General features: G+C 48.0%; 1 protein-coding gene across 3 annotated transcripts in view; it reads right to left on the minus strand.

The window, feature by feature from the left end:
* ablim1b (actin binding LIM protein 1b) overlaps positions 1–19344 on the minus strand; it is a 521461-nt gene that overhangs the window by 150963 nt on the left and 351154 nt on the right. For all 3 annotated transcript variants that reach the window (XM_072479453.1, XM_072479452.1, XM_072479451.1), the window contains 2 exons: positions 8993–9119; positions 7886–7979 (listed from right to left, as the gene is read on the minus strand). In XM_072479453.1, the coding sequence (XP_072335554.1) occupies positions 7886–7979; positions 8993–9119 (221 nt within the window). The remainder of the gene's footprint in view (positions 1–7885; positions 7980–8992; positions 9120–19344) is intronic.

Genomic DNA, 19344 nt, shown 5'->3' on the forward strand with positions numbered 1-19344 from the left:
GTCCTTTAACATTATTGACCATTTCTGCTCGGGTCAGTGCAATTGTACATTCAGTATGTTTATGCTGACTTTTCCAGCAGCTTTCATGCTGGAATAGCGGCAGTTTGCTGATTAAAGCCTTATTCAGCTTTAGCATTTACAAGTGCAGCATAAAACACACCAGAATATTTATTCTGACCTTTAACGATTATGAAATAACTGCTGAGCTCCAGCACCTGACTTGCTTTATATTATTTAGACTTTTCACACAGCAACGTACACTCTCTCATCGTTTATTGATCTGAAGCCAATGGAAAAGGAATTTGTGGGCAATGTGAGATGGGGGTGCCGATTCATTACATTTCATTGCCAATGGTCAATTAATTAAAATCAATTAAAACCACGTTGAAAGAGGTTAGCGTCATCCTGTCGAAACTGAACGGAATGGCAGCAGCAACCATGGGAAGGGATTTTCCTGCTGGTTTCTGAATTCCCCATCAGGTTGCACAGAAACCTGCACTGTGAGAGAAATAGTCACTCTTTGCGATTTTCCCCAGGGCGGCCAATTAATACCCAGAGATGTGGGCTCGCTGCCCAATTATGGACGGTGGGCAAGCTCAAGATGCTGGAGGGCCAATCAGAGGCCTGCTATCTTGCAAGGTGCAACAGGACGAGCTGAGAGGGAGTAAGGGACAGGATGTTTCAAGATGGAGGTGCCCTCTTCCAATTGAAAAAATTAGATAAAAGATAGATTTTGCTGCCAGGCCACCACAGTGCCAGGTGGGTGGGGCTGTGTTGACTGAAGCAGGAGGGCCCCTTACACGGTGCCATGCAACTGTCATGTTACCCAGGCCGGCAGGAAGGCTTTTGGGCCCATCTGGAGCATTGACATCCTCATGGATGGCATGGACACTGTAAGATGACCAGAAAATGCCAGTTGGCCTCCTTTAAGTGCTTCAACAGCCTTAATTAGCATGTTGTGCCTCCCCCGTCACTGTTAATCTGGCTGCGGGGGGGGAGAGGGGGGGGCGCGGGGTGGAGTCGACGATCAGCATGCAGGCCGACAGCGCTTTGTTTAGTGCGTGCCCACCTTAGATCCTGGCCAAGGTAAGGGCTAGAAATCAAGCCCCAATGTTTTTATAACTGCCCTCGTCATCTTTCACTCCCCTGTTGATGTGTTGGGTGCTCTGGATCCGTGTAACACATACAGACCACCAACACTTAAAAAATAGTACAACACTATTTTATTAAGCTAGAAACTGTTGAACATACTTTCACTGTGGGTTAACACGATGTAGATTAAACTAAAGACCTATGCCTGTCCTAACCAGTCTATGCACTCAGCACATGGTGAAGAACTGTGCTGTACGCTGTAAGCTCTGTCCTTCTGAGAGGCTGCATCCCGAATGAGTGGGAACTCTGATGCCCTCTGTCAATGCAGTGAGTGTGCTCTAACTGGTGATTGGCTGCGGTGTTGTGTGTGTTCATTGGTCTTGCTGTGTGTCCATCAGTGTGTGTGTCTGCACCATGAAATACTGGTGTATATTATGACATCCCCCCTTTTATAAAAAAATGTATGTGTGTGGCAATGAATAATGCGTGGTGAGAATGTTCCTAACTGCGTGTGGGGTGCGAAGACATATTTACAGGACTACGTACATGAGAACTAAGCTATTTACATGGGAAGGTGCCTGGTGCAGAGAAGCAGTATGCAACAAGAGTAACGAGATCAAGACTATATACAAACCAGGGAAACGATCAAACAAAGCAACAAAACAATTCAGAGAGTCCATAAATTCGAACAGTTCATAAATTTTGTCTCTGAGGTGGGCGACGAATTCTAGTTGACCGCCTCAAAGGTGGGTCGGGAGCCGCCGGTTCAGGAGTGGGCTGGAATGCCAAAGTCAGGGGGAGGCAGAGTGACAGGGAGCTCTGCATTGTCTGTGGCAGGTTCAGAAGGAGGGCGAGACGACACTGGAGGATCACGTGGCGAGCGTGGAACGAGACGAAGGGCGGGTCGTTTGCGGCGCAGAGTAGGGCCATCCGGTAGACGAACCAGGAACGAGCGGGGGGCCACCTGCCGAAGGACAACAGCGGTTGCAGACCAGCCACCATCTGGAAAATGGATGCGGACGTTGTCATCTGGAGCCAGAGCAGGGAGATCAGCGGCACGGGAGTCATGAGCCGCCTTGTGCTGTGCACGAGACAGCTGCATCCGGCGAAGGACCGGAACGTGGTCGAGGTCTGGGACATGGATGAACGGCACCGTCGTCCTCAGGGTGCGACTCATGAGTAATTGGGCTGACGACAGGCCAGTGGACAGTGGGGCGGAGCGATAGGCCAGCAAGGCGAGGTAGAAATCAGACCCAGCATCGGCAGCCTTGCATAGGAGCCATTTGACTATATGTACTCTCTTCTCTGCTTTGCCGTTGGATTGGGGGTACAGGGGACTGGACGTCACATGGGCAAAATTGTACCGCCTGGCAAAGTTGGACCATTCTTGGCTGGCGAAGCAGGGGCCATTGTCTGACATAACCGTGAGCGGGATGCCGTGTCGAGCAAAGGTTTCTTTACATGCACGAATGACTGCAGACGAGGTGAGGTCGTGCAACCGCATCACCTCCGGGTAATTTGAAAAGTAGTCCACAATCAGGACATAGTCTCTACCCAGCGCGTGGAACAGTCCGATGCCCACCTTGGTCCATGGTGACGTGACCAACTCATGGGGCTGCAAGGTCTCACGTGGTTGGGACGGCTGGAAGCGCTGACAAGTGGGGCAGTTGAGCACTGTGTTGGCTATGTCCTCATTAATGCCGGGCCAGTACACTGCCTCTCAGGCCCGTCGGCGGCACTTTTCCACGCCAAGGTGGCCCATGTGTAGTTGTTCCAGGACAAGCTGGCGCATGCTATGCGGGATGACAATGCGGTCCAGTTTTAGAAGAACCCCGTCTACTACCGCCAGATCATCTCTACATTATAGAATTGAGGGCATTGGCCCTTGAGCCACCGTTAGCTGGCGCAAGGCACACTGTAGCAAAGGGTCAGCCGCCGTCTCGCGGCGAATTTGGACGAGGCGTTCATCCGAGGCAGGTAGATTGGAGGCCGCGAATGCCACATGGGCATCAACCTGTCAGACAAATCCCACTGGGTCACATGGAGTGTTGACTGCCCTGGAGAGAGCGTCAGCAATGATGAGGTCCTTGCCTGGGGTGTATACCAGCTGGAAGCCGCATCGCCGGAGCTTGTGAAGAATACGCTGGAGGCGAGGCGTCATGTCGTTCAAGTCTTTCTGTATTATGTTGACCAGCGGGCGATGGTCGGTCTCGACGGTGAATTGAGGAAGTCTGTAGACATAATCGTGAAACTTAACAACACCGGTCAGAAGGCCCAGGCACTCCTTTTCTATCTGCGCGTAGCGCTGTTCCGTGGGGGTCATCGCACGTGACGCATATGCAACGGGGGCCCATGATGAGGCCTCATCACATTGAAGGAGCACTGCCCCAATGCCGGATTGACTGGCATCGGTCAAAATTTTTGTCTCCTTTGTTGGATCAAAGAAAGCTAAGACTGGGGCCGTGGTCAGTTTTACCTTGAGTTCTCTCCATTCGCGCTCGTGGGCAGGGAGCCATTGGACGTCTGTCGTCTTCCTGACCAGGTTCCTGAGAGCCGTGGTATGAGCGGCGAGGTTAGGGATGAATTTCCCTAAAATATTGACCATGCCCAGAAATCGGAGGACCGTCTTCTTGTCCTCCGGTGTTTTCATAGCTGTGATGGCAGCTACCTTGTCCGCATCCGGCTGCACACCCAATTGGGAGATGTGGTCCCCGAGGAATTTAATTTCTGTCTGACCAAAAGAGCATTTGGCCCTGTTGAGACGGAGGCAATGCTCATGTATATGTCTGAATACGTGCTGGAGGCGACTAACATGCTCCTGCGGGGTGGTGGACCAAATGATGTCATCGACATAGACGCGAACACCTTCAATACCTTCCATCATTTGTTCCATAATCCTATGGAACACTTCTGATGCAGAGATGATCCCAAACGGCATCCTTTGTAACAATATCTTCCAAAGGGGGTGTTAAATGTGCAGAGTTTTCTGCTGGATTTATCGAGCTGGATTTGCCAGAATCCTTATGAGGCGTGAGTTTGGTGAAGAGCTTGGCGCGAGCCATCTAACATGTGAACTCTTCGCGCTTGGGAATTGGATAGTGCTCTCTCATGATATTGCGATTTAGATCCTTGGGATCAATGCAAATTCTCAATTCGCCGGAAGGCTTTTTTACACATACCATGGAACTGACCCAGTCGGTCGGTTACGTGACTTTGGAATTCACTCCTTGGTTCTGGAGGTCCTGCAGCTGCTGCTTGAGGCGGTCCTTAAGGGGTGCTGGGACCCTGGGAGGTGCGTGCACCACAGGCGTGGCATTCAGTTTTAATAAAATCTTGTCGGTGTATGGGAGCGTGCCCATGCCCTCGAAGATGTCGTGGTACTGGTTGATAATGGCGTGGAGCTGCGCCCTGAAGTCAGTGTCCTGAAAGGCAGACGCGTCATCAGGAGAGAGAGAGTGAACTCTCTGAACTAGGTTCAACAGCTTGCATGCCTGCGCGCCAAGCAGGGAGTCTTTCGAGGAGCCCATGATTTCAAAGGGAAGGATGGCTTTGCATGACCTGTGCGTCACTTCAAGTTGGCATGAGCCGCTGGCAGCAATGGCATTGCCATTATAATCTAATAGCTGGCAGGCTAATGGCAGGATGGCTGGTTTGACCTGAATGCTTTGGAGGTCAGACCAATGCGATTGGCAGAGGCACCAGTGTCTAGGTGGAATCGTATTGGGACCGGTTGACCGTCAGGGTGGCACACCGCTCATCGTCCAGATCGATGCTGTATACCGATAGAGGCTGGATTCTTTGCTTCGGGGACGCCCTGTTTTTTTGTAATGATACTGACTCGAAAAGGCGCCTTCGCCATCAGTGTCAATATCGGGTAGCAGGTCTGAATCGGGCTCGGTGACAGTGGGTTGAATGGCCCGGACATTCCTGCGAGGCTGGCTGGAGCGACGAGTGTTGGCAGGCTGAGGTGATCTGCATAAAGCAGCATAGTGGCCAAGTTTGCCACACCGCAGGCATCGTCGGGATTTGGCCGGACATTGCCGCTTTAAGTGGGCGGAGCCACAGTTGCCGCACGTTATAGCGTACGTACGTTCGCTGCGCCACCGCGCCGTGGTGTGCGCCTGCGCAGTACGTTCGGCGACGTCGCCGTCCCCTCGTTCGGTGCGCACAAGCGCGGGAGTCTGCGAAAAGCGCGCAAAATGGCCGCCCTCATCAAGGCTGAGGCCTTGGAGTTGCTCGACTGCTTGGACCCATCCAGCCTCGTGGGGACCTTGCCGCGCCGTTTCAGCCGCTTGGATGTGGGAATACCGACTAGTGGCGTGTTCATGTAGCACACAGGTCTCGATGGCGGTCGCTAGGCTGAGCTGCTTTACCTTGAGGAGCTGCTGGCGTAGGGGGTTCGACTGAACACCGAAAATGATCTGGTCGCGTATCATGGAGTCAGAGGTGGGCCCGTAATTACAGGACTGCGCAAGGGTGCGGAGGTGAGTGAGAAAGGACTGGAAAGGTTCATCCTTACCCTGTAAAAGCTGTTGAAATACATAGCGCTCGAAACTTTCATTCACCTCGATGTCGCTGTGACTGTCAAACTTAAGGAGGACCGTCTTGAATTTTGATTTATCTTCACCATCAGCAAAGGTGAGAGAATTGAAAATGTGGATGGCGTGGTCCCCGGCTGTGGATAGGAAGAGAGTGATCTTCCTGGTGTCTGAGGCAGCTTCCCGGTCTGTGGCTTCAAGGTAGAGCTGGAAGCGTTGTTTGAATATCTTCCAGTTGGCCCCTAGGTTACCGGTGATGCGGAGCGGCGACGGCGGGCGGACGCTGTCCATTTTGCAGGATGACGGTATGCTGGTGGAAGGCAGATCACTTGCAGGTAGGTCTAAGAAGTTCTAACATCCCTCACCTCCTGGTACCATGATATGTTGGGTGCTCTGGATCCGTGGAACATATATAGGCCACCAACACTTAAAATAGTGCAACACTATTTTATTAAATTAGAAATTGTTGAACATACTTTCACTGTGGGTTAACACGATGTTAGATTAAACTAAAGACCTATGCCTGTCCTAACCAGTCTATGCACTCAGCACATGGTGAAGAACTGTGCTGTACGCTGTAAGCTCTGTCCTACTGAGAGGCTGCATCCCGAATAAACGGGAACTCTGATGCCCTCTGTCTATATAGTGAGTGTGCTCTAACTGGTGATTGGCTGCGGTGTTGTGTGTGTTGATTGGTCTTGCTGTGTGTCCATCAGTGTGTGTGTCTGCACCATGATATACTTGTGTATATTGTGACACTTGTGTCAGGCAAGCTGTTCTAAAAAAACCTTTCACAGCCAAATAACTCAAGGCATTTTACACAACACATGACTCTTTGAGGTTCAGCTGAGTGTCGATTTGTTGGTCACTGACATCACACAGAGAACCATACAATCAACAATCAGTCAGTCTACTCGCAGCATAACTAGACTGTTTCACAACAAATGCCTTAGTCCCTGTGTTCAATTCTGCTTTCACTCCAACCGTGTTTGTAAGTGGGCTTTGGAAAATAATACTACCTTTATTAAATAACCTAGTCATTACTATAGTTACAATAACATCTATGTAGTATTATATTATAGATATTAAAATGAATTGATCATGAAGTAGCAAGGATAGAATAGATGTTGGGCTTGAATCTCCATTCGCCGACGCTGAAATTGGGACGAGCGATCGGGCAGAGAATAGCTTCCGACACCAAACTTGCGGCAGGTGCCGGTTTGACGCCACATCGCGATGCTCCATCACCTCAAAAACAGTGTCAATGCGATTCACGCCACACATACTTTAAACACCATTTGCATATCGTTAGTGGGCCCACCCACGACTCTCCGCCTCGGATGGATCAAATTCCCGGCGTCCATGTGCGCTGTTAAAAATCGTGAACCTGGTGTGGTGACTGCTGAGAGAGAGGGCGTACAGTGGACAGTGTCCATTGCCACCAAACCTTGCCGACAGTCGTGCCACTGGCCGGGGGCTTGTGCCAGGGCTGGGGGGAGTAGTGGGGGGTGGCCAGGAGGTGGGCTGTGGGGTCAGGGTGGACGAGTACGCAACACCATTACTGCAGCTAGCAAGGCAGCCATGCGTCTGTGCATGCCGCTGATAGTCCCCTTTAAATCTGGTGCCCTGGGTCGTATAGGTGACCACCCGGGGCACCCCCCTGGGTTCCCTCTGGCCCCAGTCGACCTATCAACTGTATGGGCGCTCCAGCCCAACCTGTCCCATCATTTTGGCTTTGATAAGTGTGTGTGTGTGTGTGTGTGTGTGTGTGGGGGGGGGGGGGGGGGGGGGGGGGGATGCGGGGGGGGGGGTGGAAGGGTATTGCTTATGTGCGGCTGCAGCTTGTCAGCCCTGCAAGTGTTGATCATGGACTCGGCACCGGTGCTAGCGCTTCACCGGTAGCGGAATCGGTGCAGGTGTCGTAAAAGTCCACGGATTCTCCATTGGTGTCAACACAGAAACGGAGAATCCAGGCCATTACGTTGTATTTGGCAAACCTCAGAAAGCTCCTAAATGCAAGGGTAAATAGCGCAATGGATGTTAATGTTTCACCAGAAAGCTGCCAACATTAATATATATTTTAAGATACATGTAATGTTTTGAGTATTTATGCACTTTTTCATAAACAAAGTACCTCAGATTCACTATAACAGAACATATAAATTTGCACCCAGTTGGGAATTATGTGGGGAATATGTCCTTACATTAAAGATGACAGCCTGTCTATTGACACTTAAGAGGCAAGTCGTTCCTACCTCCAAGACCTTTCCAGTTATGAATTTGCCACAGTCTTCACATTTCACACCAAAGAGATTCTGATAATCCTGTTCACAAAAGGGGGCACCATCCCTATCGGAGATTTGGGGGGTAAAAGGAAAAAAGACAAATCAGAACAATATAGAAATAATAATAACCTTTATCAGTGTCACACGTAGGCTTACATTAACGCTGCAATGAAGTTGCTGTGAAAACCCCTAGTCGCCACACTCCGGCACCTGTTCGGGTACACCGAGAGAGAATTCAGAATGTCCAATTCACCTCACAAGCACGTCTTTCGGGACTTGTGGGAGGAAACTGGAGCACCTGGAGGAAACTCAGGCAGACACAGAGAGAACATGCAGACTCCGCACAGACAGTGACCCAAGCTAGGAATTGAACCCAGGTCCCTGGCGCGGTGAAGCAACAGTGCTAACCACTGTGCTACTGTGCGAAATGTAATGCAATTGATTGTAATAAGACCTGAAGTTAAGCTCTTATAAATTTATAGCATAGTTAGAATTTGTATCATATACAAAAGACTAACATTGATTTCTGAAATGTCAATACTACCAATTTTAACAATACACACATTTACAAACATTAATAGAAGCCATTAGGGATAAATATTAAAACATGAAACTCATGTCCAGTAGAGCTTTACACAACAAACCTTTTTTAAACAATAAAATCAATTAAATTATGTTTTTTTACTTAAAAGTGTTCACAAGGCCACAAGATTATTATGGATAAGGAAATCCAGTGGTCCATATTAACTCGCATTGTGTCTTAAATTGTTCCTGCTTCACTACCCGAAGAAGGACCAGTGCAGGTTTTGACTGCCCCTTGGTTGAAGAACAACCTGCTGACAATTTATTTCTGCCAAGTGATTTTGAAAAAACACAGTGCAATGCTGGAGTTTTCCATTTAATTTAATCAATTTTCATTCATCTTACAACAGCATTCCCAACATCTTCCCTTCAACATCCAAATAATCCTACTGTTAGTGATGCTGGTGTTCATCGGACATTATAATGTAAAACGGAATAAAGAAAGTTTGCCTTCGGATTCTGTGCACCTCAACACACAGTAGAATTAGCACTTACTTGCTGATGTACTCTCCAGTAAGGACCTTCCCACAAGCCTTACACTTGAAACACCCCAGGTGCCACTGTCTCTCAAGAGCCAATAAAGCCTGACCATTTTTAATGTCTCTGCCACAGCCTGCACAATCTGAAAGCAGAAAAGAACCTTTGTGAGAAGTAACTCTAAATGGTAAAATGTGATCCCGTCATGCAGATGTCTCGGCTATATATTTGAGTATTTAACATAATCACCAAAGTTCCTGCATAAATTACCTCAGATATTGAATGCTGAAGTATAGGAACATTTCATGCATAAATGCTTAACACACTTGTCTACAATCCTACGAGCATTATTTTAACACAAGGAAGATAATTGTAATCCAGCTTGTTGGGAGAAAGGTTAAGTATGTCAATCATCCTCTTCACGACAGTTAGTCAGCAGGACATGCGAAAAATTAAACTGGAGAAGAGTGACTACAAATAAAAATGAAATTAAAAAGCAAAGATTACTCACAACGAGGGTAAGTGATTAAAAATATTTTTTGAAGGCTTAACAATGGCTTAGCAAGTAAGCAGAAAGCTGAGCCTTGCAGACGAGATGAACCCTGATTCAATCAATTGTCTGTACTCAGCTGAACTCTGAGGTCACAGTGCCCCTTGGTTAGGAAGGTGTAAATTTCTCATGGTTCCAACCATTGCTGAGTTTTATCCAGTAATCCCAGGTAAAATTCATTTACGGGATGTGGACATCACTGGCTAGGCCAGCATTTATTGCCCATCCCCAGTTGCCCTTCAGAAGATGGTGGTGATCTGTCTTCTTGAACCGCTGCTGTCCGTGGAGGTGTAGGTGTACCCACAGTGCTGTCAGGGGTGGAATTGCAGGATTTTGACCCAGCGACAGTGAAGAAACGGCGATGGGCCAAGTCAGGATGGTAAATAGCCTGGAGAAGAACCTCAAGGTGATGGTCGTCACGGGTCTGGGTTTGCCACTGTCTTGTGGTGTTTTACAACAATCAACAATGGTTTCGTGGTCACCATTCGACTTTCAATTCCAGATGTTTTATTGAGTTCAAATTCCACCATCTGCCAAGATGGGATTCGAACCTGAGTCCCCAGAGAATTACCCTGAATGTCTGGATTACTAGTTCAGCGACAATACCATTGTGCAACCACCTCCCCACTTAATGGGCAGGATGAAGCTCGGCTGTTGCCACCCAAGAAGAATAATCAACATTCGGGCTTAGTCCTGAATTGTTCACAAGTATAATTGTCCACAAACTCTTTAGTTCTTCAATTAAACCTTGACAGGGATGAATAATGTAGATGCAACAGTTACCCCATCACTAACGCACATACTGTAAAGCAGGAAATATTCATGGAGGTTTGAGAGGCAGAAAAAAGAAACGGACAGACTAACCACAGAGTGAAAGAATGTGCATCTGAACATATATGAGCATGACTGTGAATACCTTTAACTAACTGTATGTAATGGTCAATCTATAAGCACCAATGTAAGTAACTGGCATGTATGAACGCAAGTACAAGCATACGTGTGTGTGTGAGACTATCTGTGTATGTTCGTCTGTCTACTTGGGTGGAAGTGCACTCAAGTCTCAACAATGGGCGAGATCTTCTGGCTGTACACACCGGTGGCATCTTCCGGTCCAGCCGAGAGCGTACACCTGCCACGGGTTTCCCGGCAGCATGGGGTGGAGTCAATAGGAAATACCATTGACAGCGGAGGGACAAGCATATCCTGCCACTGGCCAACAGTACTCCGTCTCCCGCCACTGAGGAACAGACCAGAGAATATCACCCAGTGTGTCTGTTTGGAGTACCTGACAGAGCCAAATAGCAGATCATTTTCAAATCTCTGAAGACTGAAAGAGTTAACTTCAAAATATTAAGACATTTGTGTAACACAGCCCCTGTCAGTGTTACACAAATGTCTTAATATTAATATATTTTTGAAAATAGATGTGCCAACAGACAAAACTCCTGGACCATTAACTAATCTTGAATGGGCAGTGCAAAATCAGTGCCAATCAAATGCCTGGTTTAGATTGGATTGCATTTGTGTTTATTTTGCACAATAATGGATTCAAACGTTCATTGTCTTGCCAAAGTGATTACAAGCTGGATGCAGTAATTAAGGACTGAGTATAGAGGCTGAGTTCAGCAATCTTGCAATCCATTCTAGCTCTGGTAAGACAAATTAGAAGCCTTTAATCATTCCTATACGATTTTGTTCCTCTTTTTGCTATTGTAAACATTTTCCTTTCAACACTCTGCCAGTTAAACAGCTTCACGGCTCACCTTAGAAGGCACAGTGTCTTTCATGTCATTGAGAGGGCAAGTGGGGAGAGAACTGGAACAGAATTGAAACGGTTTGGTGACTGATCTCTGGCCCTTGCCATAATTTACCAACATGCGGTACCATGGAGTGGATTTCCAAATTTATCTGTCACCCACTGACTCCACAAACATATCTGGGTCCTCAGAGAGGTGTTACGTTAAAGATAAGGTCATACAGCTAATAGAATGATGGGCAGCCCTTTGACTTTTGATGACAAGATTGTACAAAATGAATGTAGAAAATATTTGGCAATGGTATTTGGCAACCAGGGTTGAAAAATATGGCTAAGTAAATAAATGTGACCCATTGATTCTCAAACAAGGCCCATTTTCTGTGATGAAATCACCTTTTCTTTGCAGAAATATGTATCAATAAAGAATACAATTACATTTTGAGGGACGGCTCAATTGATTTATCAAGTTAACTGCTTCAATGTTGGAATTCAGCTTCATTGCTAAACGCTCTACCTACATTGAAGGTGAAGGATAATTTAGGAAGTAGCTCCCTGGGTCAGTGATGTGGCACTAATGGTGTTAGTTAAATACCTGAAGCCGATATGCGCCTCATGAGATCCTGAAAGAACATTTAGCTTTGATCATCGAAAAATGCAGGACAAAAAAGAAAAGCACCCTTCATGAATTAACTAATTCATCACTACTTCTCAACTATTTTGGATAGACTAGTAAGTGAGTTCCAGCGATGCCATGCCTGCACCAACAATATGAAATCAGGCATTTTCAACCAAAGATTTGTTTTTGAAATCTTGTTCGAATCATAACCATTTATGAAACCTGGTCACTTTAATTACACCCAAAACTGCTGAGCTCTGGTAATCTAATAAGTTCTTAAATTCACTACCTTCTATCATTCTAGGCTGTTATGGGTCTTAACTGGTATTAAATGTTATGAACCTGTATTTAACGTTTTGGATTTTAGCTATCCCTGTAATGTAAGTACCTTTGATGAACTAGCCTTTCTCGGGATCAATAGTTATGATAATCATGTTTGCTTGAAAAAATTGTCGAAAAATTATTTTTCTCACCATACTCCACAGGTATGACTGACTCTGACTGATTAAAACTAAATGCAACACTATAAAATATGTAAGCGGTGGACTCAATTCATTTATCATCTTCAAATAGTTATATTTATCCTTTGGTGCCATATGTTATTTGATGGAAACTATTTAGTTATTTACTGGTTTTCTCCATTGACTGTAGCAATGACAGCATCTCACACTCATCTGGCACCTTTACAGTTGCAAAATGTCCCAGGTTGCTCCTTCAAAACACAATCAGACTGATGCAGTTATTGAGCCAAAGGATATTAGGAGGAGTGATGAATCAACACCAAACGATTTTAAGCTGCTTTGCTTATTGCTGTGGTTACTCCCAGACTAGAATCATCCTTTTAATTCTCCGAAATTTAATACTTAACTCAATTTCTTCGTAGTGGGTGAGCTATTTTGGCTATTTCCCAGTCTCAGTTACAAACAACAAGTTATTGCTCAGGGAATTATAATTAGTGAATTATTGCGCTTATCCTTTTTTGCTTGAGCCCGTTCAATTTGCACAGTGCCTTTCCTGGGAAAGATAATGAAGCAAAGGTAATATTTGTCTGTCAGACGCAAAACAACAGATCCATGACTAGCCATGTCAATGTCTGCACCAATTAATATGGGCTCGATTCTCCGGAAAGATTTCTAAGTATTGCAGCGAGCGGGAACTCCAGTGTGCTTTCCGGCCCTCGGCCCAGCCATGCCGGCAATGCTATTCAACGGTAATTGGTCCACTTAACGAGACCCCAGGGGCTTCTCGCCGCAAATGAAGGCTCACCAGCCGATTTGCCGGGACTGCACTCGCCAGCCCCCCCCCCCATGCTAGCAAAGCACTTAAGCTGCATTTGCTCAGCCAACCTCAGTTAGCTAGCAGCCATGGCGCCGAGAAGACTGGGCCCAAGATTCGTCGATGTGGACCTGGGGAGGCTCCTAGAGGCCGTGGAGGCCAGGAGAGATATCCCGATTCCCCGCGGGTCCTGGAGGGTGAGCCACAGGCCAGTGCTACCTGGGACAAGGTAGTGGTGGCTGTAAGTTCCGGGAGTGTGAACAGGAGGACTGGCCTCCAGTGCCGGAAAAGGCCAACGATCTGCACCGGGTAGCACAAGTGAGTAGACACCAATACCTATCCCATGAGACCTTTACGCCCCCATGCGAGCATCCACCCCTCCAACTCTCCATGCAGCCCCAAACCCTCCCTTCACCACCCTCTCCCTTCAATGTCCCACAACCCTTCCCACCCTCCCCTTCCCACCCTCACTGTGAACCACCATGCGTGTGGCTAACGATGCCCTTTCTGGGTCTCCTCAGGATAAGCTCTCACACAACAGTTGGGAGATGGCTAGACTGGCGGACGTGTGCCGGACTTAAGAATCCTCACCTCCTTCGAGGAACGGGCCCTGGAGGTGACTGGGGTGGCCGAGGGCAGGGCGGTCACCTACGCGGAGGCTGGCGGAAGCCGCGGAGGTGAGGAACCACCGGGCCCCACCCGGAGGACCTGTCAAACGTGAATTGTTATTGCTTTACTGACTGACCCATCCCTCCCACTGACCACATGTTCATTCTCTCGCTGGTCCTCCAGCCAGCCATCTGGGGTGGCTCCCTCTCCAGCCTCCCAGGAGAACACCTCCAAAGAGTCAACAGAGAGTGGCTGGGACATTCAGAGGGAGATGTCAGCAACTCTCCAGCAGGTCCATAACCGATTGGAGGAGTCCCAGAGACTACGGGCGTAGGAGGTGGTGCCGGCAATGTGTGTGCACCAAGGCCAACACTGCTAGGGTGGCAACCGCAGAGGAGAGCCTGGTGCAGGATGTCGGCGCCATTAGTGAAGGTGTCCAAGATGTCTCACAGTCAGTAATGGCCACTCGGCAGAATGTCCAACTCACTGGGGGATGTGACCCAGGCTGACCTGGACGAGGTTGTGCGGGACATGTTCTGCTCTCAGATGGAAATGGACGAGGCGCTGCGGAGCTTGTCCCAGTCACAGTTGGGCATTCCTGAGGCACTGCAGAGCATGGCCCAGTCACTGAGGAGCATCAGTGAGGGCGTCGACACAATGGTGCAGACATTGGAGAGCCGGCAGGGCTGCCAGAGTCAGATGATGCAGCGGCAGCCAGGGTTCGAACCATCCCAAGGTGAACCCCAGTGCCATATGGGCACCGACCGGGAGGAGAGGCCGTTGTTTGCCAACACGGATCCGCCCCATGGCGTGGCAGCGGTGGCCACCAGCTCCTCCGAGTTCCACCCCTCTGATGAGAGCGCTCTTTCCCACAATCATTCACATCCTCCACCACCGATGAACAGTGGCAGCCGTGTGTACCATCTACAAGATGCACTGCAGTAACTCACCAAGGTTCTTCAGACAACACCTTCCAGACCCACGACCACTACCATTTGGAAGGACACAAGCAGCATATACCTGGGAACCCCACGATCTGGAGGTTCGCCTCCAAGTCACTCATCACCCTGACTTGGAAATATATTGCCGTTCCTTCACTGTCACTGGGGCAACATCCTGGAACTCCCTCCCTAATAGCACAGTGGGTGTATCTACATCTCATGCACTGCAGCAGTTCAAGAAGGCAACTTACACATCCTGTAAATTAATTTTAAAAAGGAAGTGAAAGGGTGGGGGAGGAGGGGGGGGAGGAGTAGGGGGTGAGGGGGGCAGCATCATTGGGAGGGTGAGGAACTGAAAAATACTTTAAACACCCTTGAGCACAACCAGGATGACGCCTCTGTCACTTTCTTCTGCAATGCGGGCCGATCTCCGAACCCTTGGCCCGTCTCTCCAGGCATCCCCCTCCCCGGACACTCGCTCATAACCGCACCTGGACTGGGCTGGTCTCCTCCCCGCGGCACTCACCCACCCTCCGGCCGTGGACTTGCCCCCAGAGCTGTTCCATCCACTGGCTGGTTGGCTCTCGACTGCTGCGTGTGTGGTGTTGCCTCTCGCAGTGATCAAACACAGTGTCCAGGCTTCAAGGTGTTATTGGGATGCTAGGCAATGACACCAACCCGCGGGAATCCACTTCGATTGGCACGGCGCCAACCCCTCTGGCACCCGCCTAGGCCCCAGAAATGCGGAGGATTCCGCAACTTCTGGGCGGCCCGACGCCGGAGTTGTTCGCGCCGCTCTTGGAGCCGGTGTCGGACTATCCCACCAAGTGCGGGAGAATCCCGCCCGAAGTATTTGGGGGGACATTTCAGCGGCTGCATGTCAGGAGGCCTGGGGGAGTTGCGGGGAGAGGGGTTGGGGTTTGGACAGACCTTCGGGATTGCTCCAATCATGAAAAGGAGCTCACGATGCCCCCACTTTCCCGGTCAAAGCCCGAGCGGACTAACATGCCGGACTTCTCCCCTGATATCTGGCCCTGACATCCTCCCACCAGCTTCAAAATTGGGGCCAGGTGGGAAGCAGTCCTTAAATGGCCATTAATTGGGGCAAGGGTCCTCGGACTAGCCCACCCTACCCTCCACACAGCAGTAAAACTGGGGACATGTCGAGAGTGAGTGGGATAGTAGCAAATCGGCCACCTGTGTATTTTTATGGGAACACCCGCCTGCAACTCTCTGCTAAAGAAGTACCAGAATAATGTGAACCTTTCTCAAATGCAACGTGACGCTATAATCACATTATGATTTACCTCGGGAGATGGGTGTGTTTTAATGCAGTGTTGTGTGTTAGAAATCAAAACATTGACAAGAAATAATTCCAAAAACGCTAATAAGTGATTGATATATCTGATGGGTTAACCTTGTTTCTACCTGAACTGGCAACCGACATGAAATGATCTGAATTGCACCTGTTCAATTTCTCTGCTGTTACCTTTAATCAGATGTTATGCTGGCGATTGACACATGCTCTAAGGTAAGCAATTGCCAGAGGTAAGATTTGGGTAAGTGCAGGCTGAGTTTAAAGCTTTTAATGTCACACTAAAAACGGGATTAAAAAGTAATTTTCCACATTTCTGCTCCTGGCACGAAACATCACAAGTTGAGAATGCACACTGGAATACTGTGCTCAGCACAGGTTATCGCTGAAATGTGCTGTGCAGAAACCTGTGGACAAACTATCAGACAACTCACACCCTGGCTATTTCTGATTAAATTCTTTCAGAAAACTGGGTCAGGAAGACCTCCAGACGGTCTGGTGGGTAACCTCACTACCAAGTGTAGTGCTGAGCCACAGATCCAGAAGGTCCAGATTCTGCTATCTTAAAGAAAATCAGCAAGGTGTGAGGGGTAGAATACAATTGGCCAAAGTGTGCCTCGACCAAAGAGGAGTCAGAAATGTTCCCATCGCTGATTCATCGTCAATGGTCCGCTCTGTAAAATGTGTGCATGCGAATGAGAAAAGGTTATTGTGATGTCAAATAGGCTATTGGAACTCGCTGTTACGACCTATCCATTAAAGAAATGAGCATTTGGGTGGAATACTTTCGGAATGACCTGTGCCCCAGCATGGGCCTGTCCTTGAGGAGAAATAACTGGGATTTTAAATCATCCACAGCTTCACCATATGACCAGATCATTCTTTCCAACAAAGAGGACAACAAGTGGAAAATGTCCGACCATTCAGAAGTGACACAAAACAGTCAGAGGTCAAGGGTCACCCAGGTTGCAGACAGACACAGTTTGGTGCCAGGTAGCCTCGGAAGAATTTCCAGGGCAGTTCACCAAATGGGATATTTGGGGGCAACCTTTTTCTCGATGCTGCTTGACCTATTTCCAACATCTGCAATGTTTTGCTTTTGCAGAACCTTTGGTTCTGGCTCGGAGAATGTCAGGATCTCATGACCAAACAGCAGAGGTCAACAACCTCCCTGAAATTAGAAATTCAGTTTTCCATGTCAATCACTTTGTCCGGAATTCTCCAGCCATTCGCTGGCGGCGGGATTGTCCGGTCCTTCTGGCCACCTGTGGGTTTTCTGGCCAGGTGGAGTGGCTTCAATGGGAAATCCCATTGGCAGCTGCTGGAGCAGAGAGACCCGCCGATCGCCGCTGAGAAACATGCAGCTGGGAGGCCGGAGAATCCCGCCTGAATTGTTTCCCTGCACCTGAACATTCAGTTTACAGCTGGTTCTGAAAATTAAACACTAGATGGCAGTCTTGGATTGCCAAGCTGTTGCCTAGCCATTGACAATTCTGCCCGAGACAAATTCCAACTCCCCTCCCACATACCACCCCACCCTTCAACCTTTGTTATATCACTGGAACAGAAAGGGAATCACAAGCAATTTCCTTTTGCAGAAAATTGGTTTTCTGTGATGATTAATTCCATGCTGTCTTCCAACTGTATTTGTAGATGATCAAGAATGGAATGAATTTATGCTGAAGTTAAATCGCAAACGTAGCCCATAAAGTCATAGATTTTTACAGAACGAGAGGCCATTCAACCCATCATGCTGCCCTTTGAAATAACCTCCGACTTTGTTCTGTTTCTCTGTCCTTTCCTCCATCCTCTTAACTTTTCCTTTACAGATATTTATCCACCTCCCTTCCAAAAGCCATTTATCATCCTTTTATCGATAATCCTAAATTGATGTTCTTTTGTTATTGACCCACTGACGAATGGAATCCCTATTTGCCTGATCAAAGATTTGAGCATCTCACTCAGACCACTTCCTCTTAACCTTTTGTAAAGAGCCGCCATTTTTCTCAACTCTCCTGCAAGCCGAAGCATTTCAGCCCTGGTATCAGCTTCGTGAAATTCTGCTTACCATCTCCACAGTCTTCATGATCTTTCCGAGAGTAGACACCCGAATCTGGACGCATTATTCCAACTGTAGCCTAACCAATGAACTTTATAAACTTAGCATCACCTCTGTTTTTGTACTCTGTAATGCTGATTATAACATTGGGGAGCATTTTGTCAGCATGTGTTCAAGTCCAATTTCCATGTCTGTACATCAAATTTCTCCATTCCCTCCTCTTTCTCATCCTCTTCCTGTGGACCCACAATCCCATGGGCCTGCTCCTCAGTTGCTACATGCTCACTTCTCTTTGGTTGGCAAAACTATGCAGAAAGTAGCAGACAGTGATGATGTTGGAGATTTTGTATAGACTGTAAAGCAACACCACGGGTTTCAGGCAATAGCGTTAGCAGCAAGAAGATCTTGCATTAAATAGTCCATTAAACATTGTAAAACATTGCAAGGTCCTTCACAGGAGCATTATCAAACAAAATTTGACACTGAGCCACAGTTAGGAGATAGTAGGGCAGGTAACCAGAAACTTGGTCAAAAAGCAAGGTTTCAAGAAGTGCCCAAGAGAGAGAGGCAGAAACGCATAGAGGTTTGTGTCGTGGGCTAAAAAAGGAATGTGCGAGAGAGCAGAATTGAAGGAGTGCAGAATTCTTAGAGGGTTGTAGGGCTGGAGGAGGACAGAGTGGTGCAGTGAGCCATGGAGGGGGATTTGTAAACAAGAATAACAATTTTAAAATTGAGGTGTTGCCAGAACTGTTTTTTCTTCTCAGGAGGCCGGGAGACAATGTAGGTCACAGCGCGGATGTGATGGGTGAATGGAACTTTCGAATTAATACCGGACAGCAGAGTTTTCGATGACTTCACATTTATGGAGGATGCTGGATAGTCAGTAGAGCATTGGAACAGTGATGCTTAGGGGTAACAAAGGGGGTTTCAGCAGCAGATGAACTGAGGCAACTGCAGAGGTGGTTGATGTTCATTCGGTGGATGTAAGATGCAGATGGAAAGGAGTAAAAGCAACAGGGTTGTTGTGCTGGGAGACTTTAACTTCACCAATATTGACTGAGACTCACTTAGTGTTAGGGGCTTGGACGGGGCAGAGTTTGTAAGGAGCATCCAGGAGGGCTTCTTAAAACAATATGTAGATAGTCAACTAGGGAAGGGCTGTACTGGACCGGATATTGGGGAATGAGCCCGCCCAGATGGTAGAAGTTTCAGTCGGGGAGCATTTCGGGAACAGTGACCACAATTCAGT

Source organism: Scyliorhinus torazame, chromosome 16, assembly GCF_047496885.1.
Source record: "Scyliorhinus torazame isolate Kashiwa2021f chromosome 16, sScyTor2.1, whole genome shotgun sequence".
Classification (NCBI taxonomy): Eukaryota; Metazoa; Chordata; class Chondrichthyes; order Carcharhiniformes; family Scyliorhinidae; genus Scyliorhinus; species Scyliorhinus torazame.